Here is a 26,807-nt window from a genome sequence, read left to right as displayed (position 1 = left end):
GGAGGTAACATCCGCTGTTACTAGCAGATCCTCTCCCTCTAACGACACATCTTTAAGAATGTTAATAACATCCTTAATATCTCTAAGGTATGATGGTGTCTTGTGTACAAGTGGTTGCAAGAAATAATCAATATACTTTCCGATTCTAGAAGTAATTGAATCAATTCCGCTCACTATTGGGCGACCCGGTGGGTGAGCGGAATTCTTGTGCACCTTAGGGAGATAGTATATGATGGGTATCCTGGGTGCAGTGGGAATAAGGTAAGCTCTCTCTTTCTTATCAAGTATCTGATCTTTAAACCCTCTGTCAATTATTTTAGTCAACTCTTTTTTATATTGTGTAGTGGGATTACTTGGTAACTGAATATAGGTATCCCTATCATTAAGGATCCTAGCCATCTCTGAACAATAATCAGCTTTGTCTAAAATAACAATACCACCCCCCTTATCAGCGGGGCAAATTACTAGGTCCTTCCTCTCACATAAAGACATAAAGGATATAGTACTGTATATAGCACAGATATTGCATATAACACAGGATATAGTACTGTATATAGCCCTGATACTGTATATAGCACAGAATATAGTACTGTATATAGCCCTGATACTGTATATAGCACAGGATATAGTACTTTATTTAGCACAGGATATAGCACTGATATTGTATATAGCACAGGATATACAGTAGTACTGTATATAGCACCAATACTGTATATAGCACAGGATATAGTACTGTATATAGCACAGATACTGTATATAACACAGGATATAGTACTGTATATAGCCCTGATACTGTATATAGCACAGGATATAGTACTTTATTTAGCACATGATATAGCACTAATATTGTATATAGCACAGGATATACAGTAGTACTGTATATAGCCCTGATACTGTATATAACACAGTATATAGTACTGTATATAGCCCTGATACTGTATATAGTAGAAGATATAGTACTGCGCATAGCACTGGTACTGAATATTGCATTGATACTGCATATAACACAGTGCTATCCTTTAGCAGATTTGTGAGGATGCCAATAAATATTGACATTTTTGTTCTTGGGTTTACCACACATGTGTTTTAGTGTAGTGAAGTCACTGAACATTCTCATCCTGTTATCTTAGTCCCTCAGTCCTTAGGGTATGTGTCACTTTTAGTCACCTCCACACTACCCCTCCATAGCCCTGATGGTGTATCGTAAAAGTTTCTTTCAGTTTCATCTTAGTAACAATTCTCCATATTTGTTCCAGTGTGAAGCATAGTTCTTCAGTCCTGAAAACGAGATCAAAGAGCAAAACTGATGAGCTGAAGGAATACATCATCTCTTACAGCCTCAATGACTGCCCTGAGGGCAACCAAGGCTACAACCGAATTCTTCTCCAGCTGTGTGGCTACCTGGGACATGGAAAATCCTCCCTTATTAATTCTTGTATACATGTGCTTCAGGACAGGAAGCAGCAGTTCACTGTGGTTGCTAAGTCTGGGGCAGAACAAGGTGGGCTCACCATGGAGAGGAAGACTTATCCACTAACCCCAACCATCACCATTGTGGACAACAGAGGATGCTCCACACTCAACGGCTTTGAGACTGGAGAGCTCTACGCCCAACTGGGTGAGTTACTGTACATACACATTTCAAACCTGCAGCTGCCTCTCCAATAAAACTGCTAGTTTCCTGGCTTTCTTGCTGCCATTTAAGTTTTTAGGGTCACTGATAGACATGTGTGGTTCGTTTCATTATGAATCAAAATTCAGACACAGTTTTCATTATTCGAAAAATCGGATGTATCCGAATTTCCAAATTACAATAGTAACACATTTTAAACAAATCTGAAATAACAAAACTTTATTTGGCCAAATTTTGAATCAAATTTGAAAACAAGAATAGAATAAAATAGACTAGAAAATAAAGGAATAGAATGGAAAAAAAACAGAGTAAAACAGAACAGAAAAAATAGAAAATAAAAAAATGTAATCAAATATAATATAACTAAATATAATAGAGTAAAACAGAATCGAAAAGCAATAGAAAATAAAAGACTAGAAAATAAGGACAAAGAAAAGAAAAGAATAGAGTAAAACAGAACAGAACAGAATAGAAAATAAAACAATAAAATAACATGGGAAATAAAATAAAATAAAATAAAATAAAAGATTAGACTAAAATAGAATATAATTAAATTAAATAGAATTGACTAGAATAGAATTAAAACAAAAGAAAAGAAACATTAGAAGGAAGATAACCATCTTCTGAAATTCAAATGTCGAAAATAATAAATTGGAATAGAATACATTAGAATTTAATAGAAAAAAAAAAGAACAGAATAAAATAGAATAGAAAAAAGCAATAGAATATAATTCATTACAAAGATATAGAACAAAAAGAATATAACCGTCTTCCAAAATTTGAAATTTGAATGGAATAAATTTGAATAGAAAATAACAGAATAGATTAGAGTAGAATAGTTTAACGGACAATTGCGCAGTCGTGTGACGCTGTACCCAAATACAATTGATGCCCTTTTTTTCCCACAAATAGAGCTTTCTTATGGTGGTATTTGATCACCTCTGTGATTTTTATTTTTTGAGCTATAAAAAAAAAAGAGCGACAATTCTGAAAAAAAAATCCATAAAAAAAAAAAAAAATATATATATATATATATATATATATATATATGTATATGTATATATATATATATATATATATATATATATATGTATATATATATATATATTTTTCATTTTCTGCTATATAACATTTCCAATAAAAACAAAACATTTTAGGCCAATTTGTTTTCTGCTACATATTTTTTTGGGGGAAAAAAATCCCAATAAGCGTATATTGATTGGTTTGTGCAAAAGTTATCGCATAAACAAACTAAGTGAAAGATTTATGTAATTTTTATTTTTCACTGTTACTGTAAAAATGACACTGGCAGGGAAGGGGTTAACACCAGGGGCACTAAAAAGGTTAAATGTGTCCCTAGGGTTTTTTTTTCTAATTGTGTGGGGGATGGACTCACTAGATGAACACAGGGAATCACCTTCAGGGTATGGTAGAAATAAAAACTAACCAGAGGTCATGGATCCCTGTTCTCGTATGACAGCAAGGGATCAGACAGCACTTGTGGTGTTTCCGGGCTCTGGGTCCACTGTGCCAGGTATACAGTATGTCTCAAAAGGAACCTCCTGTGGGTCTCAAATCAGGTGAAACAGATGGGACTCCTACACGCCGCTACACGCACTTCCTGGAGCAGCCTAGCCCGGTGTGTAGATGCGGGAGACTGCATGTTGGGAGTGTGTAGCGGCGTGTGTTCCACAGCAAACCAAGAATGAGGCAGCGTGCATGTCAGCTTGACGCGTTTCGTCACCACGTTGACGTCTTCGGAAGCTGTCAGCTGTTTGCTGTGTAACGCACGCCGCTACACACACTTCCTGGAGCAGCCTAGCCCGGTGGGTAGATGTGGGAGACCGCATGTTGGCTTAGTGAGTACAGCTGTAAGATAGATATTTTGCTTACATGTACAGCAAGCCTATATAGCTGGATGATGCTAATGGGGCCATTTTAGGTGTATTTTTACTGTGAATTTTAAATAAACTTGGATTTTTACATACTGCACTATGAGGAGTCCCGTCTGTTTCACCTGATTTGAGACCCACAGGAGGTTCCCTTTGAGACATATACCTGGCACAGTGGACCCAGAGCCTGGAAACACCACAAGCGCTGTCTGATCCCTTGCTGTCATACAATAACAGGGATCCATGACTTCTGGTGAGTTTTTATTTCTACCATATCCTGAAGGTGATTAGAGGTTCCCACCACTGCAACATCCCTTATCACCTGCATGACCTGGATGCCGCACATGGTTGCTTTTACTGGATGAGGCACTATTTGATGGACTATTATTAATTTGGACAGTTTTTTAGGATGCACTGAGCATTTAATGCACTTATAATTATTGCACATTTATTATATCTGATTCTGAGATCTGAACGTCATCGCTTCCAGGAGTCAATGCGCCTGCACCGGCCCCGCTCGTCACTTCCGGTGCGGCGCCTCATTCCCTGCTAAACAGAAGCTGTGGAGGGATGACGCGCGCGCACCGGAAGTGACGAGCGGGGCCAGTGCAGGCGCATTCTGGGAGAAGAGGACACAGAAGAGGACGCAGAAGAGGATCGCGCTGGCTTCAGCTGCCCACACCTGAGATGGCAGCGCTGGAGAAGAAATTTTCAAGATAAGTATTTCTTCTAAAAGGTAAGTGCGACCCGGGACAGTTCAGAGGCTATCCATTGTGGAATGTACTAACCCTGACTGTCCCGGGGGTATTTTCATCGAAAAAAAAAATTTGTGGCCGGAACTCCGCTTTAAGTGCACTGATTGTTGGTTGTCTTTGGCGCGAGTGTTTCTACTTAAAGCAGAAAGCAGAGTTCCGGCCACAGAATCATTTTTTTTAATAAATACTTCCCAAAGGCTGATCCCCGCCCTTCATACATCTGCTAATGCGGTTTTAGACAGTTTAATAATGGATTGGTAATCATAAAACCTTACTTTATAAAAAGTTTGCTGAGCGCCGCCATCTTTGTCCTGGTCACCCGAAGCCGCAGTATTCAAATGATTAAATGTCTGCCCTGCTTCCTGGTTCAAGATGGAGGGGGGGCGATGAATGCAGCGCGAAATCGCACGCATGCCCAGTACTATGCAATCGACATAGTAAGGGTTTCCATAGGGACGGCTGGGCTCCGCCTATCATCGCGTCCTTTCCCTGTTTGCAAATAACGCGACGAGAGGAGCGGCCGGCCGTCTACGTCACTGCCCATTGCCTCCTGGGCGTGATGAGTAAGAGCTCCCAGGATGCATTGCAGGACAGGAAGTGATGGCGTGGTCTGCGGCCGCAGAGGGAGGAAGTTGAAGGAAAGGTGAGTATATTTTCTTCTGAATCAAGGTAAGTTAAAAAAATAAAAATTCGGGAATATCCAATTCTTTTTCAGGTGACAATAAGGAAGCGGATGCCACAAAATCTAATGTAACGATTTTGCAGCCGTAACTCCGCTTTAATTTAATGTAGTAGTACTGCCTGTTGGATCTTTGCATTGTTCCTTCCTCTCTTCCTGTATCACCAATCACAAGTCAAGAATTGTGTTAATTTATCTGAAGCCTAATAAAGTTATTGCTTTGTTTTTGAACCTTCTGGTGCCAGCACCAATTATTTACTAGCATTAATGTTACCTGAATCTTCTCTCTCTGGCTTTAACAGTCATTTCACCGGTGTAAACATTGTTTTTATTTTTTTTATTTTTTTGGTTCTTCAGGAAATTTTATCCCTCTTGATATGAAAGTTGAGTGGACACAGGGGTTTGAGGAAATGCTGACCCGGTTGGAAGACTCAGAAGTGGAGCCAAATTTCACGGATATTATTGTGCCGATATTCGTTTACAGGTAAGCAGAGAAAGGTTTTAGAAATTTTGTTCATTTTATTAAAGGTTTTGTAAAGTCAGAAGGTTTTTTATTCTAATGCATTCTATGCATTAAGACAAAAAAGCTTCTGTGTGTAGCAGCCTTCCCAGCACCCCCTAATACTTACCTGAGGTCCATCTCTGTCCAGCGATGTCCCAGCCGTCCGAGATTCCTGATTGGCTAAAACATTGGCTGCCGCTGCTGTCAAAGTCAGCTAGCCATTTAGGAGAGAGATGGGGAGGGGCCGGGTCGGGGGTCTGTGTCTGAATGGACACAGAGAGTTCTGACTCAGCTCGGTGCCCCCATAGCAAGCTGCTTGCTGTGGGGGCACTCAAAAGGAGAGAGGGGCCAGGATCCCAGAAGAGGAGGATCTGGGCTGCTCTGTGCAAATCCACTACAACGGAGCAGGTAAGTATGACATGTTTGTTATTTTTATAGGAAGAAAAACAAGACTTTACAATCACTTTAAGGCTAGGTTTCCACTAGTGCGGCTACGAAGTCATGCTACTTCTAGCACGACTTCGTAGCAAAAGTAAACCGCGGCTTCAGTTAGACTTTTCCCTCATATATAGAGGGAAGTCGCGCTCAAAAGTAGTACACAATTTACTTTTGAGGTCGCGGCAACTGAAGCCGCAGCAGTGGAAACATGCCCCATTGAAAACAATGGGTTTTGACTTGCTGTGCGACTTGACATGTGTCAAGTCGCACCGCAAGTCGCACTAGTGGAAACCGAGCCTAATGCTAACATTTGTGATTGGCCAGAGGAGAGCCAGCTTTTACCAGGAGGTGGAGCTAGAAGACTGGAAAGATGAACTCATTACTTAGCGTGTTGCACCTAACATGAAAAATATATCGGACGCTAGGTCCACTTTAAGGACCTATAATAAATTTTGCAAGCTTACAGAATTTGTATATATTGTATCAGTTCTGTCCATGGGGTTTATCGTATCGGTGTTTTTTACAGTGTGAGGAGGAATGTCGCCCCCGCAGAAGTGCAAGAGATGAAGAATTTCCTTACCAACTGCCGCAACTTAACAGGTACAGAATGTTTATCCAACATTTCCCAGCCGCAGATACTCAATCCTGAAGCACATCAGATTACAGCTACTGTAGCGGTAATGCTGTAAATGGTTATGTCCAAAACCATTATCAGTTTTGAGTAGACTTGTCCTTTCAGAAGGAAGATTGAGACTAAAATATATTCTAAGTTCAAGAGTGATCTTTCAGAAATGTCTGTAATATATACTGTCACGCCAGACAGGGATATAACAGAGGTTAAAATTCTATATAGTAGTGTTCTTTAAAGAGACAGGATTTCATTAACCACTTTACGACCTGCGCGAACCTCTGTAGATATACGTCGGTCCTGCACAGGCAGCTAGAGGGCGGGCGCGCTCCTCAGCGGGGAAGCTGATGCAGCGGGCATGCGGCTCCGATTGCTGCCTGACACTGGCTGAGAGAGAAGGATGGTTGGCTGTTGTAAACACAGCTGACCGTCCTTCTCCCTGGAATGATCATAGAGCCCCAGTGATCCTTCTATATAGGATCACATGTCTCTATGGTCATTCAACAAGCCACCCCCCCACAATTAGAAACACGACCCTAGGTAGAAACATAGAAACATAGAAACATAGAATGTGTCGGCAGATAAGAACCATTTGGCCCATCTAGTCTGCCCAATATATCTGAATCCTATGAATAGTCCCTGGCCCTATCTTATATGAAGGATAGCCTTATGCCTATCCCATGCATGCTTAAACTCCTTCACTGTATTTGCAGCTACCACTTCTGCAGGAAGGTTATTCCATGCATCCACTACTCTCTCAGTAAAGTAATACTTCCTCATATTACTTTTAAACCTTTGCCCCTCTAATTTAAAACTGTGTCCTCTTGTGGTAGTTTTTCTTCTTTTAAATATGCTCTCCTCCTTTACCGAGTTGATTCCCTTTATGTATTTAAAAGTTTCTATCATATCCCCTCTGTCTCTTCTTTCTTCCAAGCTATACATGTTAAGGTCCTTTAACCTTTCCTGGTAAGTTTTTTCCTGCAATCCATGTACTAGTTTAGTAGCTCTTCTCTGAACTCTCTCTAGAGTATCTATATCCTTCTGGAGATATGGCCTCCAGTACTGCGCACAATACTCCAAGTGAGGTCTCACCAGTGTTCTGTACAGCGGCATAAGCACTTCTCTCTTTCTACTGCTTATACCTCTCCCTATACATCCAAGCATTCTGCTGGCATTTCGTGCTGCTCTATTACATTGTCTTCCCCCCTTTAAGTCTTCTGAAATAATTACTCCTAAATCCCTTTCCTCAGATACTGAGGTCAGGACTGTGTCAAATATTCTATATTCTGCCCTTGGGTTTTTACGCCCCAGGTGCATTATCTTGCACTTATCCACATTAAATTTCAGTTGCCAGAGTTCTGACCATTCTTCTAGTTTTCCTAAATCCTTTTCCATTTGGCGTTTCCCTCCAGGAACATCAACCCTGTTACATATCTTTGTGTCATCAGCAAAAAGACAAACCTTACCATCGAGGCCTTTTGTAATATCACTTATGAAGATATTAAACAAAATTGGTCCCAGTACAGATCCCTGAGGTACCCCACTGGTAACATGACCTTGTTCTGAATGTTCTCCATTGACTACAACCCTCTGTTGTCTGTCACTCAGCCACTGCCTAATCCACTCAACAATATGGGAGTCCATGCTCAATGACTGCAGTTTATTGATAAGTCTTCTATGTGGGACAGTGTCAAAAGCCTTACTAAAATCTAGTACACAGGTACACAGTTAACATCTAGGTACACAGTTAACCCTTTGATCACCCATAGTGTTAACCCCTTCCCTGCCAGTGTCATTATTACAGTAACAGTGCATATTTTTAGCACTGATTACTGTAGTAATGTCACTGGTAACCCTAAAAGTGTCAAAAATGTCAGTTAGGGGTCCGATCTGTCTGCCGCAATGTCCCAGTCCCGAAAAAAATCTCATAGATTTTTACATTTTTTTTTTGGGGGGGGGGGGGGGGGGTGTTATATAGCAGAATGTGAAAAATATTTTTTTTTCTTCCAGAATTGTCACTCATTTTTTGTTTCTAGCGCAAAAAAATAAAAATCGCACAGGTGATCAAATACCACCAAAAGAAAGCTCTGTTTGTGAGAAAAAAAGGACATCAATTTTATTTGGGTACAGCATCGCACGACCGCGCAATTGTCCGTTAAAGTAACGCAGAGCTGAATCGCAAAAAATGGCCTGGTCATTAAGGGGGCAAATCCTTCCGGTCCAGAAGTGGTTAAAAGAGAAGTATGGGTTTCAGCAAAATAAAAAAAAAAAAACATACTCACCTAGGTAGATGCTCTATCTGTCCCCCGCTGACTCTAAAGCCCCGTACACACACGCAGATCGTCGTCATACAAATGTTCGTCTTTTCTCCCCGGGATGTCGGTGTCTGTTGAAAAGTGCAAAGACAGCACAAGGACAGCACAAGAATTTTGTCCGCAGACTTCAGCTGACTGCAGAAGTGATGTCATGTAATGGTTAACTTTCCCTGTGTTTTTTATTTTCTGAGCATGCCCAGTCTTGCAAATCTGCGGTCTGTCGGCTGATTTCTGTACTGACTGGCGAACAATCGTCCGTTCTGGTGTCTGCAGACAAAAATTTTCATGTTTGCAAGAAAGACTCTTGTCCGCGGATTGTGTGCAGACATCTGTCGGAGGCACCATACTAACACGCATACATTGGGCAGATCTTTCGTCCGCCGACGTTTGTATGACGACGATCTGCGTGTGTGTACGGGCCTTTAGACTGAGAATTAAGCGATCAAACACCACTGATTGCTCAATTCTCAGGTTTTAGGCTGCGGAGAGCTCTCTGCTCTGCCCCTCCAATGCTCACTGGAGCACTGAGCTATGGAGGGGGCTGAGCCAGCTGCCTGTCCAGACATGTGGGAGTATGCCTGGACCAGCTCTATGACGTCAGCCAACAGTGGGCTATAGCCTGCTGTCGGTTGAAAACGGGCCACAGGAGTGCAGAAGAAAAGAGTTTGGTCTGGTTTAGGAAGACTGGAACTAAAATAGAGCCCCAAAATGGATTAACCACATTTTATGGTGCTGCTATTTCACATTATCTATGAACCACAGCAATTTTTAATCTTATTGATTTGGTAATATCTTTTTCATTACTAATCATTGTGACAATGGCACACTCCTGCACGGTTTAGGAGATATTTGCCCAGCATGCAGCCGCTGACATTAGCGGCGCATGCACTCTGAAGGTCTGGCGGAGCTTCAGAGTTCCTTGCCGGCTTCTTGCCGGAAAGTGAAAGAAACCGACGTAGCAGCTTGGGCCTTTCCCTTCAAGCCTGGGGCTCTTCCCACTGATCCTGGGGCCCTTTACTCTCATTGCAGGGCCCTTTATTATGGTCCCGCAGTGGGACCCTTTCACAAGTTCTGCAGTGGACCCCCTTCCTGCCATCTTGGGGCCTCCACATGGTGGTGGAATGCCAGGGCCCTGTCATGAGTGTGACCTTTGCGATCCTGGAAGTTCACCCACTGGTGTCAGCAGATTTATTTTTTGGTACTTTAATTGTATTATTTTGTATCATTTTACAATGTCACTGACTATGACTCTGTCCATTCAGAAAAGGAAGGAGGTGGTAAATTACATATTTACTGACCCCTTCCTGGTTCTCTATTGTGACACATCTCCTGCAGCAGCCGGCAGGAGAGGGGAGGGAGAACAGTGGGGGGGGGGGGGGTGGCGGGGCAGGGGAGCACACAGGCTTAACTCCCGCACGCATTCGCGGTAGTGACATCATCGCGGCTCTGGCCACTCACAGCTCTGGAGCCACCGAACCCAGAAGAGACGCAGAGGGAACATGACAGCTCCTTCAGCGGTGTCCAGGCGTCCTTGTCTGGGCTTTGTTCTAAGGTAAGTATTTCATAATGTGCTAGTATGCAATGCATACTAGCTCATTATGCCTTTGTCTTGCAGGGTTTGTTTTTTTTTTTTTTTTTGGTGAGGATTCAACCGCTTTAAAGAGGTAAAGTTGGGACTTTAAATGTGATGCGAAGCGGACGGTGAATAGATGGTAATATACAAGAACACATTCGTAAAAAATGTATATGCAGATAGAGTCATAGTAGAACATGTAAGTTGGTGACACTCGGGGCTAATTTATTTGAGCATCCTTGCCGATGAAATCTAAAACTCATAATTACAGTAATTTGTACATACAGTGAAACATTACATGATTGTAACAATAAAAACATAACACATTAAAACATCTGAATGTGAGGTTCAGTGTCGGTTCACACTGATCCGACACGGTATTAGTCGCCCGTGCACTGCGACTTCAGCACGGCTTGCAATGACTTCACATAATGGAAGTCAATGCAAGTCGCTCCGACTTTGCAAAAAAAAGTGCAGGAACCTTTTTCTAAGTAATTGTCAATAAACTCATATGTATAAGATTTTTAGACAAGTACATGAATGCAGGATTGAATTGTTTGCATTATAAAAAGCTTGACGCATTTCGTGGAGTAATTTCCACTTCCTCAGGAGCAGGTGTAAAAGCGTCACTGTATAGAGAAAAAATCTGTATAAATAAAAATGGAGTATATAGATGAAATAATGTAAACGGGGGAAGGTGGGGAGAGACACAAAAACTCACCCAACCGAAAAAAATCCTTTCCTAATTTATTCACATATCAGCTCGAAGGTCAACACGTAGCGTTGTGGATAGAGGGACAAATGGGGATTGTGCAGATTAGTGCTTCAATTTTTTCGGAGGAGATGGAGTGGATTTTTGCTGCCACAAAATGATCATAAATTTTGGAGAGGGGGAAATGCCGTTTAGCATCTGCTGTTAGAAATCACGGGCCCTCATACATCTTACCTGACAGGGCCCCACCTTCCCCAGCCGAAAGTGACAGAACAGATTTTTCAGTCACTTTCTCTGTAGTCTCAACTGCACAGATGAGTGAATAGGAAGTGCTGTGAGGTTTCCTGCTCATTCACTAACTGAAGAATAATAAACATAGTTTACTATGCATCAGTGACAAATGGACACAGGAGTGATTAGTACCCATCGCTCACTGTGTTCATTCAGAAATAGAAGGGACCAGTACATGACATGTTTACCTGCCCCTTCCCCTGCTCTCTATCCTGAAACATCCCCCTGTGTAAGTGCAAAATATGGTATCACTACATGTGGTAATTAAAGTCTGTAATGGTAGAAACCAATAAAAAAAAAAAGCTTACGTGTAAGGTGGAAGCAACAAAATTCAAGCCAGCGAGCTGGCGAATATGTAGAAGTATAAAAACAAAACTTCAAATATTATACTGATATCTTTAGAAAAGAGAAAGTGCCAGTGCATATGTGACCTTGTAAATGAAATTGTAAACAAATATAAATAAGGGATCAATAACAATGAATTCTAGGAAAAATCACAGGAATAAATAATATATATGAACCAAAACCTCCCTCCTGGTGACAATATATAGTGCAACAAAAATGTATATCTAGGTTCTGGACACCCTTAAAGCCGTGGTGGGGGGTGGACTTGCCGCTGGACCCAGGGCCGGACTGGAAATAAAAACCAGCCCTGGAAATAATTTCATACCAGCCCCATAGCATTATTATACCGGCCCAACAGCATAACGTCATTTATACCAAGAAAATTCCCGTTAAAAGTGGTGAAGGGGGAGCAATCCAGGGGGACCCCAGGGACTCTGGGAATGTGTGTGTGTGTGGGGGGGGGGAGGGGGGGTAATGATATAAGGGGAGCCTTTATATTAATGCCCTCTTACATTATTGTATTCACCTTCCCCCTTACATCACTGACCCTCCCCCTTCAGACTTGCCTGATGGCGCTGTCCCTGACCTCCTCTCAACTTTTGCGCAAACCAATCAATATACGCCTATTGGGACTTGTTTTCTCCACTAGTTGGGGGGAGGGTAACATATCCTCAGTTCTGAAGGGTTCATGCTGGGACTTGCAGTTCTTTGCTTTAGGGAGAGTCACATCCCCCAAAAGTGACAGAGTACAAGTCCCAACATGAACCCCTCAGAGGTGAGGATTTGACATCCCCTTTACCCACAACTAGTGGAGGACAACAAGTCCCAACATGAGCCCCTGAGATTTAAGAATGTGATCCCCCCAAAAGTGCAGGACTACAAGTTCCAGCATGAACCCCTGAGATCTAAGGATGTGACCCCTTATATCTGACAGGTTCATGCTGTGACCTGTCATTTTTCACTGGTTGGGGGGCCGGGGGGACACCTCTTCAGCTCTGAGGGATTCATGCAGGGACATTGGGACCTGTAGTCCTTCACTAGTTGCGGGGGGGGGGGGGGGGGGTGGGCAGGGTGTGATACATCCTCAGCTCTGAGGGGTTCATGCTGGGACCTGTAGTCCTTCACTTTTGTGGTATAACATCCGCAAAGGTGAGGGACTACAAGTCCCAGCAAAAATTTCTGAGATCCATCCTTGTGACCACCTCCTCCTCCCATCCCTCTGCAGGTGTCATCTGCTTCCACCTCAGCCTGCCCAGCAAATACAATAAAGAGACTTCTGCTCACTTCCAGTGCTTCTTCTTTCCAACCCACATCTGCAGGAGCTTCAAATCAGTTTTTTTTATTTACCTGGTTACAAGGGACAGCAGACTCCCACCGCCTCGATACAGTACAGCCCCACCATCTTCTGGCTGCCCACATCTTCTTTTCAAATGTGGCGGGCTGCAGAAGGGGGGGGGGGCGGGTAACATTAGATCTCTAATGCTGATTGGCTGAGAGGTGGCGGGGGCGGAGCAATTGTTGCAGCCGCAGAGACTCGGATCACATCGTCTCGGGCGGCTGGCTCTCGAGCATCTCCGGAACTGCGCATGTGCAGTTTCGAGCCGAGCTGGTCAAAGGACTGTTTGTTTGTGTTCAGTTCACGGCTCCTGGGCGCAGGTCAGAAGAGGACTTTGATGCCCCTCCCCTCTGTGTCATCTCACGGCGCACCCGCTCTTCTTTGTACCCGGCCACTGTGACCCGCCCGGGATCGGTCCTGGGCAGGCACCGCAGCAGCTGCCCAGCCCCAAAGCGGCCCCAGGGCAGGCAGCCTACCGGGAAATTTCCCGGTATCCAGTAGGCCAGTCCGGCCCTGGATGGCCCTTTGCACTGTCTGCTCGGCCTGCCATTCCCCAGGCTCTCCAAGCCGGCATCCAAGCTGATTTCCTTCCTCCTTTTGGCTAAGAGGGCCATTCCCCTATGCTGGCTACAGCAGACCCCTCCGGACATGACCCTTTTTTGGAAACTAGTTTCTGATATCCGCAACTTGGAGTCTCTGATGGCTAGGGTGCATGATGAGATGCCCAAGTTTAATGCTGTTTGGGAAGCCTGGGATTCATTTGTTTTAAACCCCCCTTGATCCCCTTGCCCTTTTTCTGAAATGTTAATTGTGTACGCAAACATTTTATTGGGCTTTTACTGGATTTCTTCTCATGTTTTGCAGTCCTGTGCTGTGTCTTTGCCTGCTCTATCACTGTGTTGTCTTCTGGTCTCTTACTGTTTCGGAGACACCATTCCCTGTACTGGATGTGTCTTTTGCTGTTTATGCCATTCTTATGTTATGTTTATTATGCTTTTATTCAATAAAAATATAATTTCAAAAAAAAAAATGTATATCTAAATATGTGAAAAAAAAAAAACATATATATAAAAGAGGAACTAATAAATATAACATATAAAAATGAGTCTATAAAAAATAGTCCATAATCAACATTCCCAAAGTGACAAGATGTGCAAACATGCAGAAAAATGCCACATTTCAAGGACTGCGTGTTTTCAGTGTTCACACGTGGGGGTCCCACCATCCGTGCACCACCGTTTCCCCTAAATTGACTCACCAGATATTGAGCTGGTAAAAGCAGCAAACACACTTTCTCAATCAATGTTCAGCCTGATGGTGCAGTTCCTCATGAAGTTTACCTCACCGTTTGGGAGTTACATAGAGGGGGAGAAGAAAGAATATGCCCACATCATGTAAATCCGTTTTAAACGTTTTATTTGTATATAAAAAAGATAGGTTCCTCTCACATTTGCTAGTGTTTACCTGACACTAGAATATCCGGGATTAGTTTACCAGCAACGCTCCGGCTCTCTGTATCACAGCCGCGAGGGCGTGTCACTCTATCGAGGTGTTTCCTTCAGTGTCCTAAACCCCGCCCTACTAGTTTCGTCAAAAGACGTCTTTCCTGATCTAGCAGCGCTGAGGGGGGGAAAGGGGCCCTGGACAGCAGACGGAGGGGGTGCATGTGCTAGAACCAATCCCCCTTCAGTGAAGCTGGAGGGAGAAAGACGAGAAGAAGCTGGCAGCGCTGCAAGGGGAGGCAGACGAGGATCAGTGTCTGCAATAAGACAGATAAGCAGGAGCCCAGGCCCCCCCTTTTGAAATGATGGGGTCTGGGCCCAGTACAGGAGGGCTGGCTGTACTGCCTTATCAGTGGCCCTGATTGCCATGAGCACTAGATGACCTTGTTCTGGCACTGCGATATATGTATGTATATATCGGCTATAGCTTCAAAAATAACACACCATAGTCATTGATGTCCTAAATTTAAAAATACCCAAAAAAACAATCCCTTTTTGGCTGAACTGGGATTTTACCAACAATCTCTTGATTCTACCAAAACCACATAAACCTATTTATGCCTGAAGCCAACACTGCCCCCAACAGCTTATCCTGGTTCGGGAGCTTATCAGGGCTTCAGCCATTCCGAAACCTGCAATAAATAGTAAAAACATAAAAACCATGGGAAGAGCACACAATAAACAGTGAAAAAATGACCCATACATTAGAAAAACAGAACAGTATCTGTTAAAAATATCCATAGATAGTCTCTACTCATAGTATGGGGGCAACAGTCTGTGTGGATGGTTTTCTTCTGGTAGGGCAGCTCTCCAATAGGAACAGGAAGCCAGGTTCCAAGGTAACTGAAGCAGATGAGAGAAGAGGAGACAGGAGGCGCCTCTAAGTGCAGTAGTAGAAACAGTATCCAGGGAGGTCATCTCAATCCTCGGCTGTTGTGTCCTTGGAACACAGTTCCGCAGTGTCTGCTGCTGGTGGATGGAAGATCCGGTGGCCGTGGCATCAGGGCTGCTGTTAGAAATCGCAGGGCCCCGTACAGACTACCTGGCAGGGTCCCCCAAGAAAATATTAAAGATATATTTAGCTAAAATTACAACAAAATCACTATTAGCAGACACAAATATAACATAACTCGCATAATTCCTGCTAAATCTAAAACAACAACTATGTTAAATAAAAAAGATGAGATGAGAAAAATATACAGGCTGGGCAGTTGGAGCTCAGTGATCAGAGAGACAGAGAGAGAGAAACAAAGTTACAATTTACAAATAAACTCCTGAGCAGAGATAAGTGCTGGGAGGGGGATTAGTGAGGGACGACTGTCTCTTTCTCAACAGATAAAAGCTGATAGCAGGGAGAGGGACAGATCAGATTCAGGTGCTGGAGGAAGATTTCTGTATTTGTTGTCCATCACTAATCCCCTTCCCTGTGTGGCCCCCCCTGTGTGCTTGGGCCCCCTACAAGAGGGCTGGTGGTCCCCCCCTATCAGCGGCCCTGCGTGGCGTGCAGCAGAGAGAACAGCAAAGCAGGGACTAGTTCATAGCAAGGTCTGCAATGCAGGGTCCCGGCAGCGGGGAGAGATGACGTCACGATTGTGCGACACGTTTCCGAGCATGCGTGCTGCGGTGGAATTCAAGAAGGAGCACCACTGTCTATTCCACCGCAGCACGCATGCTCGGAAATGCGTTGCGCAATCGTGACGTCATCTTTCCCCGCTGCCGGGACCCTGCCTTGCAGACCTCGTTCTGAACTAGTCCCTGCTTTGCTGTTCTCTCTGCTTCACACTGCGGCCACTGGATCTTCCATCCACCAGCAGCAGACACTGCTTCCGCTGTGTTTAGACACAGTAGTGGGAGCCAGACTGTGGGAGGAGCGGGCTCGATCACCGCCGGCCTCCCACGATCTTCGGCTAGAATGACAGAAGAGCCGCCTGCCTATGTGAACAAAGCAGGAGGCTCATCTGTCAGAGAGGCAGGGAAAGATCATGTGATTCAACTGAGCTAAGCTGAATCACCGATCTCTCTCTGCCTATGTTCAATCCATTCCCCCACACAGTCAGTAAGCAAAAAAGGGAACACATTTAACTCTTGATCACCCCCAGTGTTAACCCTTTCCCTGCCAGTGTCATTTATACAGTAACAGTGCATATTATTTAGCACTGATTACGGTAGTAATGTTGCTGGTCCCCAAAAAGTGTCAAAAATGTCAGTTAGGGGTCCGATCTGTCCGCCGCAATGTTGCAGTCCGGCTAAAAAGTACTGATCGACGCCATTACTAATAAAAAATAAATAAATAAGAAGTCCATAAATCTATACCGAAGTAGTTTGTAAACGCTATAACTTTTGCGCAAACCAATTAAAATACGCTTTTTGGGATTTTTTTTTTACCAAACATATGTAGCAGAATACAAATTGGCCTAAACTGATAAAAAAAAAAAAAAAGATTTTTTTTAATTTTTTTTTTTTAGTAAGAATGTTTTATAGCAGAAGGTAAAAAATATTGCATTTTTTTTCAAAATTGTCGCTCTTTTTGTTTATAGCGCAAAATCTAAAAGCCGCAGTGGTGATCAAATACCACCAAAAGAAAGCTCTATTTGTGGGGAAAAAGGAAACCAATTGTATTTGGGTACGGTGTTAGTTAAAGCAATGCAGTGCTGCATCGCAAAAAATGGCCTGGTCATTAAGGGGGTAAAACACTCCGGAGCTGAAGTGGTTAAAGTGGGTGTAAACCCACTTTAGAGACTTTTGCCTATAGGTAAGTCTATATTAAGGCTTACCTCTAGGTGCTATAAATATCTCATAAGCTTGCACTGTTTAGGAGATATTTACAGTGCATGCAGCCGTTGACGTCATTGGCGCATGCACTCTGAAGGAACGGCCACCCATGCCATTCCTTCAGAGCCCTGTGCTGTGAATGGCGGCTCCCACGGGCATGATGTTATCGCGCCTCTGGCCAATCAGATGGCCGGAGGACGCTTACCAGGAAGCATGTCGGCCGTCCTGTAGCTGAGCGGGAGGCACTGCGGGGGCTATGTTTTAAGGTAAGTATTTCATATGTCTTTGTCTTTACAGGTTTTTTTTTCTTATTTTTTTTAGCTGAGTTTACTTCCTCTTTAACCACTTGCCGACCGCTCACGTTGAGCCTACTGCGGCAAAGTGGTTCGTCATCGTCCAGGACTCCTCCCCTTGTGGGCGGTGCGCCAGCACCGCCGGAGGCTCGCTCCCGCTGTATTCAGTCACAGAGGGAGTTGGGCCAGGGGAGGAGCGGCGGGGATCGAGTGTGGAGATCCGCCCGCTTGTGTAAACAAAGCGGGCGGATCTCCTCTGTGACAGACAGGGACAGATTACAGGATTCAGCATAGCTGAACCTGCGATCTGTCCCTGTGTCACACAATCCCCTCCCCCCACACACGTCAGTAAGCACCAGGCATACATTAACCCCTTGATCACCAATAAAAGTTAACCCCTTCCCTGCCAGTGTCATTTTTACAGTAACAGTGCATATTTATAGCACAGATTACTGTAGTAATGTCACTGCCACCCCCAAAAATGTCAAAAATGTCAGTCAAGGGTCCGATCTGTCCGCCGCAATGTCACAGTACCACAAAAAAAATTGCAGATCGCCGCCATTACTCGTTAAAAAAAAAAACAATAAAAAATGACATAAATTTCTTGTAGTTAGTAACTGCGATAATTTTTGCACAAACCAATCAAAATACACTTATTGTGATTTTTTTTTTACCAAAAATATGTAACAGAAAACAAATTGGCCTAAAATGTTAAAAATTTTTGATTTTTACATGTTTTGGGGGGGGGGGGGAATTTCATATAAAAAAAATGTGAAAAATATTGTTATTTTTTCAAAATTGATGCTCTTTTTTTGTTTATAGCGCAAAAAATAAAAATCGCACAGGTGATCAATACCACCAAAAGAAAGTTCTACTTGTAGGAAAAACAAGGACATAAATTAAATTTGGGTACATCGTCGCACGACCGCGCAATTGTCCGTTAAAGTAACGCAGTGCCGAATCGCAAAATATGGCCTGGTCAGGAATGGGGGTAAAAATACGCTCATTGAGAATTTTTTTTGTCAGACATGTAGCTAAATACATTTTGGCCTAAATATATGACAAAAATTGAATATGTTGGATATTTTTTAACTGTCAAAGTAGAAAAATATTGTTCTTTTTTCAAAATTGTTGCTTTTTTTTATTAATATCCCAAAAAATGAAAAGCGCAGAGTTGATCAAATACCACCAAAATAATCACAAAAAGTGGCCTGGACGTAAAGCAGGGAAATCCTCCGGTGGTAAAGTGTTTAATGAAGGTTCAACATTTAGCAGCTCACATGGTTGATGAATAAAAGAGGCACATCTAAGTATGCCGGCATCCAGGGTAAAGTTGTCCACATAGACCATCCTCTTCACCGCCATCAATGTCATCCCTTCCACACTGCACTCCACCAGCGCTTGAAACCTCCCTTTCAGATTGCTCTCCTGCAGGGTAGTCTTCCCGGTCACCATTGCAGACTGACAGCGGTGAGGAGGACGGTCAATGTGGACAGCTTTACCCCGGATGCCGGCATACTTAGATGTGCCTTTTAACCACTTGCTGACCAGCCGCTGTAGTTATACACATCCAATAAAAAAAAAATTTAAATCACATTTCTTCATCAATTTTGGTCAATTTGTATTTTGCTACATATTTTTGGTAAAAAAAATCCCAACAAGTGTATATTATATAGTTACATAGTTACATAGTTAGTGAGGTTGAAAAAAGACACAAGTCCATCCAGTTCAACCTATGATGTATGTGTGTGTTTGCTTTTAACCGTACATTGTATACCCCTGTATGTTGTGGTCTTTAAGGTGTACATCTAATAGTTTTTTGAAACTATCAATGCTCCCTGCTGATACGACTGCTTGCGGAAGAGAATTCCACATCCTTACCGCTCTTACAGTGAAGAACCCCTTACGCACTTTAAAGTTAAACCGCCTTTCCTCAAGTTTTAGTGAGTGGCCACGTGTCTTATTGTATTCCCTTACTCTGAATAGTTTGTTCCTTATGCTAGGGTCGCCAGTACAGTATTTGTACATTGATATCATATCCCCCCTCAATCGTCTCTTCTCCAGAGAGAATAGGTTCAGTGCTTGTAGTCTTTCCTCATAGCTGATGTCCTCCATTCCCCTAATTATTTTTGTTGCCCTCCTCTGGACTTTCTCCAGTTCCAGCACATCCTTCCTGAGGACCGGTGCCCAGAACTGGACAGCATACTCCAGATGTGGCCGGACCAGAGTCTTGTAGAGCGGGAGAATAATCTCTTTATTTCTGGAGTGAATCCCCTTTTTTATACATCCCAGTATTCTGTTGGCTTTGCTTGCGGCGGCTTGGCATTGCATGCCACTGCCAGGCCTGTTGTCTACCAGTACCCCCAAGTCTTTTTCCATCCTAGACTCACCCAGAGGTTCCCCCCCTAGTGAGTAGCTTGCTTTCTGGTTTCTGGCCCCCAAGTGCATTACTTTACATTTTTCAACATTAAATCTCATCTGCCATGTAGTTGCCCACCCCGTTATTTTGTTCAGGTCCGCTTGTAAGGTTTCCACATCCTGCATAGAAGATATTGGCATGCCTAATTTAGTATCATCTGCAAATACTGAGATTGTACTAGATATCCCCTCCTCTAGATCATTTATGAATAAATTAAACAGGACAGAACCCTGGGGGAGCCCACTTTCCACACCCGCCCAATCCGAGTACTCCCCATTAATCACCACCCTCTGGACTCTCCCCTGGAGCCAGTTCTCTATCCAGGTACTCACGCTATGGTCCATACCTACCTTCCTTAGTTTGTACAGTAAGCGTTTGTGGGGAACGGTGTCAAAGGCCTTTGCAAAGTCCAGATACACCACATCCACAGGCTTACCTTGGCAGCTCACTTCATCGTAGAAGGTTAACAGATTGGTTTGGCACGAACGATTTTTCATGAATCCATGCTGATTTCTACTTATAATACCATTTTCATTACTAAAGTCTTGTATGTGGTCCCTTATCATCCCCTCCAAAATTTTGCAGACTACAGATGTTAGGCTGACCGGCCTATAGTTACCCGGGATATATCTCGGCCCCTTTTTAAATATTGGTACCACGTTGGCTTTTTTCCAATCAGCTGGCACCATACCCGTCTGTAAACTATCCTTAAAGATCAAGAATAATGGTCTGGCAATCACCTGGCTGAGCTCATTAAGAACCCTCGGGTGCAAGCCATCCGGTCCCGGGGATTTATTTAGGTTAAGTTTCTCTAGTTCAGCTCTAAGTCTATCCTCTGTTAGCCATGGCGGCACTTCCTGAGGTGTATTATTTAGTTCGGCCTTACAAGCGGGGTTCGTGTAGCCCCCCGATTCCTTTGTGAAGACTGAAGAAAAGAAATTATTTAACACTTCCGCCTTTTCTCTGTCCTCAGTGGCCATTTTTCCTTTATCATCTTTTATGGGGCCAATGTGCTCTGGCCTCGCTTTCTTACTGTTTATATACTTAAAGAACTTCTTGGGGTTCTTTTTACTCTTCTCCGCTATATGTCTCTCGTGTTCTATTTTAGCCGCCCTGATTTCGTCTTTACATTTCTTATTACACTCTTTGTAATGCTTAAATGCTGCCAATGACCCCTCAGCCTTGTATTTTTTGAAGGCCTTTTCTTTAGCTCTAATATGCATTTTTATGTTGGTGTTTAGCCACCCAGGGTTTAGTTTTGCTCTTTTAAATTTATTTCCCTGTGGAATGCACTGGCCCACCCCCTTGTTAAGTATGCTCTTGAAGCACTCCCATTTTTCCTCCGTGTTCTTTGTTCCCAGGGTTCTATCCCATTTGATATTTTCTAGCAGCGAGCGCAGTTTAGGGAAATTGGCTCTTGTGAAATTCAGCGTCCTTATATTACCCCTGTGTTTCCTATTACTGTAATTAATACTGAAACTAATTGACCTATGGTCACTGTTCCCTAAGTTGTCCCGTATTTCTATATCCGTGAGCAGGTCTGTATTGTTGGTAATCAGTAGGTCAAGTACCGCATTGCTTCTTGTCGGTGCATTCACCATCTGACCCATGAAATTGTCCTGCAAAACATTTAGGAACTGCCGAGCCTTGGCTGAGTGCGTGGTTCCTTCTGCCCAGTCTATATCAGGATAATTAAAGTCCCCCATTATAATGACATTTCCCATCCTTGCTGCCAATCCTATCTGTGACATGAGGTCCACCTCACCCTCCTCCCTCTGGTTGGGGGGCCTATAGCATACGCCCAATATTACCTTCCCCGCAGTGCCTTCCCTTTGAAGCTCTACCCATAGGGATTCTGCCTCGTCCTTAGCTCCATTATTAATATCATCCCTCATATTTACCTGTATACTGTTCTTAATATACAGACATACCCCTCCCCCTTTTTTACTTTCTCTATCTCTGCGATAAAGGGAATACCCCTGAATGGTCGGCATCCAGTCATGAGAGCTGTCAAACCAAGTCTCAGTTATCCCCACAAAATCTAAGTCCTCCTCAAACATCAGCAGCTCCAGCTCTCCCATCTTGTTGGCCAGGCTTCTGGCATTGGTATACAAACCTCGTAATTTTGATCGGTTATATTTATCCTCTTTTGATGTTTTTAGGCTGCTCTCTTGATTTTTCCCCGTACCCACCCTGGGTATAGGAGCTCCGAACACCCTACCGCTAATGCCCCCATTTCTGCCCTCTGAAACTTGCTTCCCACTGGCTAATTCTACATCTGTACCCTCCCCCCCATTCCCTAGTTTAAAAGCCCCTCTAACTTTAATATTGATTGGTTTGCGCAAAAGTTATCACGTCTACAAACTATGGGATAGATTTATTGAATTTTTATTTTCTTTTTACTAGTAGTGGCGGCGATCAGCCATTTTTAGCAGGACTTCGACATTGCGGCAGACAGATCAGACATCTAACTGACACTTTTGGGGGGGACCAGTGACATTACAACAGAAATCAGTCCTAAAAATATGCACTGTTACTGTAATAATGACATTGGCAGGGAAGAGGTTAAAAACAGGCGTGATAAAAGGGTTAAGTGTGTCCCTAGGGAGTGCTTTCTAACTGTGTGGGGGGTGGACTCACTAGATGAACACAGAGATCCGTGTTCCTAAATAGCAGGAACACAGGATCCCTATGTCCATCTGTGACAGAACTGTGGTCTACCTTGTTTACAAAGGCAGCCCACCATTCTGTCTCTATAGGGAGCGATCACAGGTGGCCGGCGGACATCACATCCGCCAGACCCGCTGATTGGCTCCCCCTCTGGCCAATCAGCACACGTGCCTCCACTGGCTATTACACAAAACGACCCACAGATAGGTCGTTTCACGTAATAGAGCCGACCTGCCTCAGTAAAAGTGTGACGGTTGGTTGGCAAGAGGTTAAAGGAGTTGTAAAGGCAGAAGGTGCATTCTATGCATTAAGATAAAAACCTTCTGGGTGCAGAAGTCCTCATCAGCCCCCCTAATACTTACCTGAGCCCCTTCTCTATGCAGCGATGTCCTTGAATCCCTCAGCGTTTAGGGACTATTCCTCTTGATTGGCTGAGACACAGCAGCATCAATTCAAGCCATTGGCTCCCGCTGCTGTCAGTCAAAGTCAGGTGGCCAATCAGGAGCAAAAGGGGGTGGGGCTGAATGGGAGCTCTGTGTCTGAATGGACACACAGAGCTGCAGATCGGCTCGGGTGCCCCCATAGCAGGCTGCTTGCTGTGGGGGCGGGGCATTGACAGGAAGAAGGGGGCCAGGAGCAGTGAAGAGGGACCCAAGAAAAGGAGGATCGGGACCGCTCTGTGCAAAACCAACTGCACAGAGGAGGTAAGTATAACATGTTCGTTATTTAAAATAAAAAAAAGCACAAGACTTTACAGTCACTTTAACATCACATAACAGGATCAGATCAACTTTAACCACTTTACGACCGCCCGCCGCAGATGTACTGCGGCAGGCAGCGGCTCCCGGACAAATCACCGTACATGTATGGCGCTCGCTCTCGGGAGTCTAGGGGGAAGCGCATGCCGCCGGCAGCATGCTCCCACCCCTGCTCACCAGCGGGGAAGCCGATGTCTGTGTCAGGTGGCTCAGATTGCCACCTGACACTCGCGATCACTCCCCGCTGAGAGAGGACGGTCGGATGTTGTAAACACAGCCGACCGTTCTTCTCCCTGGAATGATCACAGAGCCCCTGTGATCCTTCTATATAGGAACACAGGTCTCTATGGTCATTTCAGAAGCCCCCCACAGTTAGAATCACTCCCTAGGCTCACATTTAACCCCTTTATCACCCACAGGGTTAACCCCTTCCCTGCCAGTGTCATTATTACAGTAACAGTGCGTATTTTAGCACTGATTACTGTAGTGATGTCACTGGTACCCCCAAAAGTGTCAAAATGTCAGTTAGGGGTCCGATCTGTCCGCCGCAATGTCGCAGTCCCACAAAAAATTGCTGATTGCCGCCATCATTAGTTAAAAAATAAAACAATAAAAATGACATAAATCTTTACCATTGTTACTAGAGGCGATAACTTTTGCGCAAACCAATCAAAAAACGCTTATTGTGGGTTTTTTTTTTTACCAAAAATATGTAGTAGAAAACAAATTGGCCTAAAATGTTAAAAAATTTTGTTTTTAATTTTTTTTTTTTGAATGATATAGCAGAACGTGAAAAATATATATATATTTTTTTAAATTGTCACTCTTTTTTTGTTTATAGCGCAAAAAATAAAAATTGCACAGGTGATCAAATACCACCAAAAGAAATCTCTATTTGTGGGGAAAAAAGGACATAAATTTAGTTAGGGTACAGCTTTGCACGACTGCGCAATTGTCAGTTAAAATAACGCAGTGCCGAATCACAATATAGGGCCTTGTCACCTTTTTTGGTTGCTCACACTGAAGGTAACAGTCTTCTCTGTTTGCAGGAATATTCCCGATCGTCGTCCTCACCCACAAGACAAGCGGTAACTTAACCAAGTTACGTGATCTGTTTGAAGGGATGGGGGCGGAGGAGATCATTGCCGTGGAGAACTACACAGCCGAGGACCACACTGAGACCCGGGGAAGACACCTTCAGTTCCTGAACCTGATGCACAAAGTTCTGGAAGATGTTGATTTCAAAATGCAGAAGCCGATCAACCCGAAAAAAGAACGAGCCAAACATAAAACATTTCTCTTTTCCTTCTTGCATACCAGGAGGTAGAATTAAATGTTAGCTCTCTACTTTAAATATCTTATTCACTTTGTCTTCTAAACTTCTGGAATCTTCTTTCAACATGCCACTGGTATTGCCCAGATAGCAAAGATAAGTGTTGAATTGAAATTCTGTTAAAGCCTCATACACACGCTACGAATTTCCGCCGATCGGTCGTCCGTCTTTTGTCCAGAGTGGTGTCTGTTGGTTGGAATGTGCTCTAGACTGCACACGAAGTTTCCCGTACGACAGAATTCTACTTCAGAAGTGATGTCATGTGTTGGATTGCTTTCTTTGTGTTCTTTCATCTCTGAGCATGCCCAGTCTTGCTCATAAGATTTTTCCCCGTCGAAATCTGTACTGACTGCACGGAAATCGGACGTGTGTTGACGGAGGACAAAAATTTTATAGCCTGCACATCAGGATTTTGTCAGCCGAAAAGTCGGAGTCGGCTGTCGAAAGCACCATACTATCAATCCGAAAATTGGCAGATCGGTCATTGGACGAATTTTCCCTTCTGAATTTCTTATCGTGTGTACGGGGCTTTACTTGCTGCATATTTTCACTGGCGAGTTGTACACTTGCAGAGCGCTTGAAGCACAAGTTCTAGTTGACACTTTTCCAATTGGAAGCAAATTTGCGTGGCAAGTCTCTAGCAAGAGCAAAGTTACAGTGGTGAGTCTACAGCAAGAGCTCTGCAAGTCTACAGCATGAAATTTCAGCCACAGTGCCCCCTGTGGTGGGATGACAATTGCACAACATAACAGAACCAGAACTTGCAGCAGACTTGCAGAATGTTTGCAAAGAAAGTTGATCTGGAGTCATGCAATGGGGACTTGCTGCGATTGTACAACAAACTTGTGAAGCCGAGGCACATCTAGCAATGGCTTAGCAAGTCATTTCCAAACTTGCAGTTAAGTTTCTTGCTATCTGGGTGTATATCCCTTAAATTCTTAAACATGTACTTTAACTGTTTTGGTGTGTTTTATTTCAAGTTAGTGTAAAATCTTTGTTCTATAAATAAACATTTATTACAAGTTGCAACAGCAGAGGTGTAACTTGAAGCTTGTTGGCCCTGAAGCAAAAGTTGACCTGAGGCCCTCCCACAACTACCCGGCCAAGATACTCCAAGTGGCTAAAGAATATTTCCGATCTTTATTTAAGTTTTGAGAGGGTGATTCTAAAGATTTTGGAGAAACTGTCCACATTTTAACATACTTCTCCAATTCAATAGAATACCTCTACACGGAGGGTTAGCTGTTTGACCATCATGGAAAGTGTGGCTAAATCTAATTCTGCTTATAGGTAACTATAGCATTTACAATTCACCTTTTTAAAAAATTGCAGTGCAATAAATAAATTAAAAAGAAAAAGTTAAACATACAAAACTATAAAACTCAAGATATGGCTAGATGGAAAAAAAATCACAACACCCAGCCATATAATGTGTTTGAACTCATTAGAGCAAGAAATAAAGCACAAAATAGTCATCGGCAAGCCAACAATGTACACAATGTTTACACAATCAAAGCTTAACACAGCCACAGCATGCAACAACTAAGAGATGCCACACGAGATTGGAAAAATTGGAGAGAGCTGGCCCCAGGGGCAGACTGGCAACATTCGGCCCAAGGGGCAAGTACAAACCAGAGGCCCATGGTGCAGCAACTCGGCCCCCCCTCCCAGTTTCCCTCTCCCCTCCTCCCACTCTCCCAGTCCTCCTCCTGACCCCCATTCCAATCTGAAGCTCTGCTCCAGATACTCTCTACTTACCGGCTAAATCCATGTTCCTGACCTGGCCAGCAGGAGGAGGTTGGGGGGAGCAGGGACAGCTCAGTTGGGGCTGGCCGGGGCAGAAGAGTCTCCAGTGGGACATGGAACCGGCCTCTGCTCAGACACAGTTTACACGTTACATCCATGCTGGGGGAGGGAGGCCTGCGCTTTGTCCTTGTCTTCAACCCACACTCAGTAGGTCA

General features: G+C 43.6%; 1 protein-coding gene across 1 annotated transcript; it reads left to right on the top strand.

The window, feature by feature from the left end:
* Positions 1-232: 232 nt before the first annotated feature.
* On the top strand, positions 233-24,840 carry LOC309558407 (uncharacterized protein; the record flags this gene model as incomplete). Its single annotated transcript, XM_082261481.1, has 5 exons — positions 233-261; positions 1,257-1,618; positions 5,317-5,443; positions 6,426-6,499; positions 24,563-24,840. The coding sequence occupies 5 exons, from the start codon at positions 233-235 to the stop codon at positions 24,838-24,840; spliced, it is 870 nt and encodes a 289-aa protein (XP_082117607.1).
* Positions 24,841-26,807: the final 1,967 nt, after the last annotated feature.

Source organism: Pelophylax lessonae (assembly GCF_965119305.1).
Source record: "Pelophylax lessonae genome assembly, chromosome: 6".
NCBI classification, from domain to species: domain Eukaryota; kingdom Metazoa; phylum Chordata; class Amphibia; order Anura; family Ranidae; genus Pelophylax; species Pelophylax lessonae.
The sequence above is the reverse complement of the archived record's forward strand: the minus strand, read 5'-3'. Positions and strand labels throughout refer to the sequence as shown.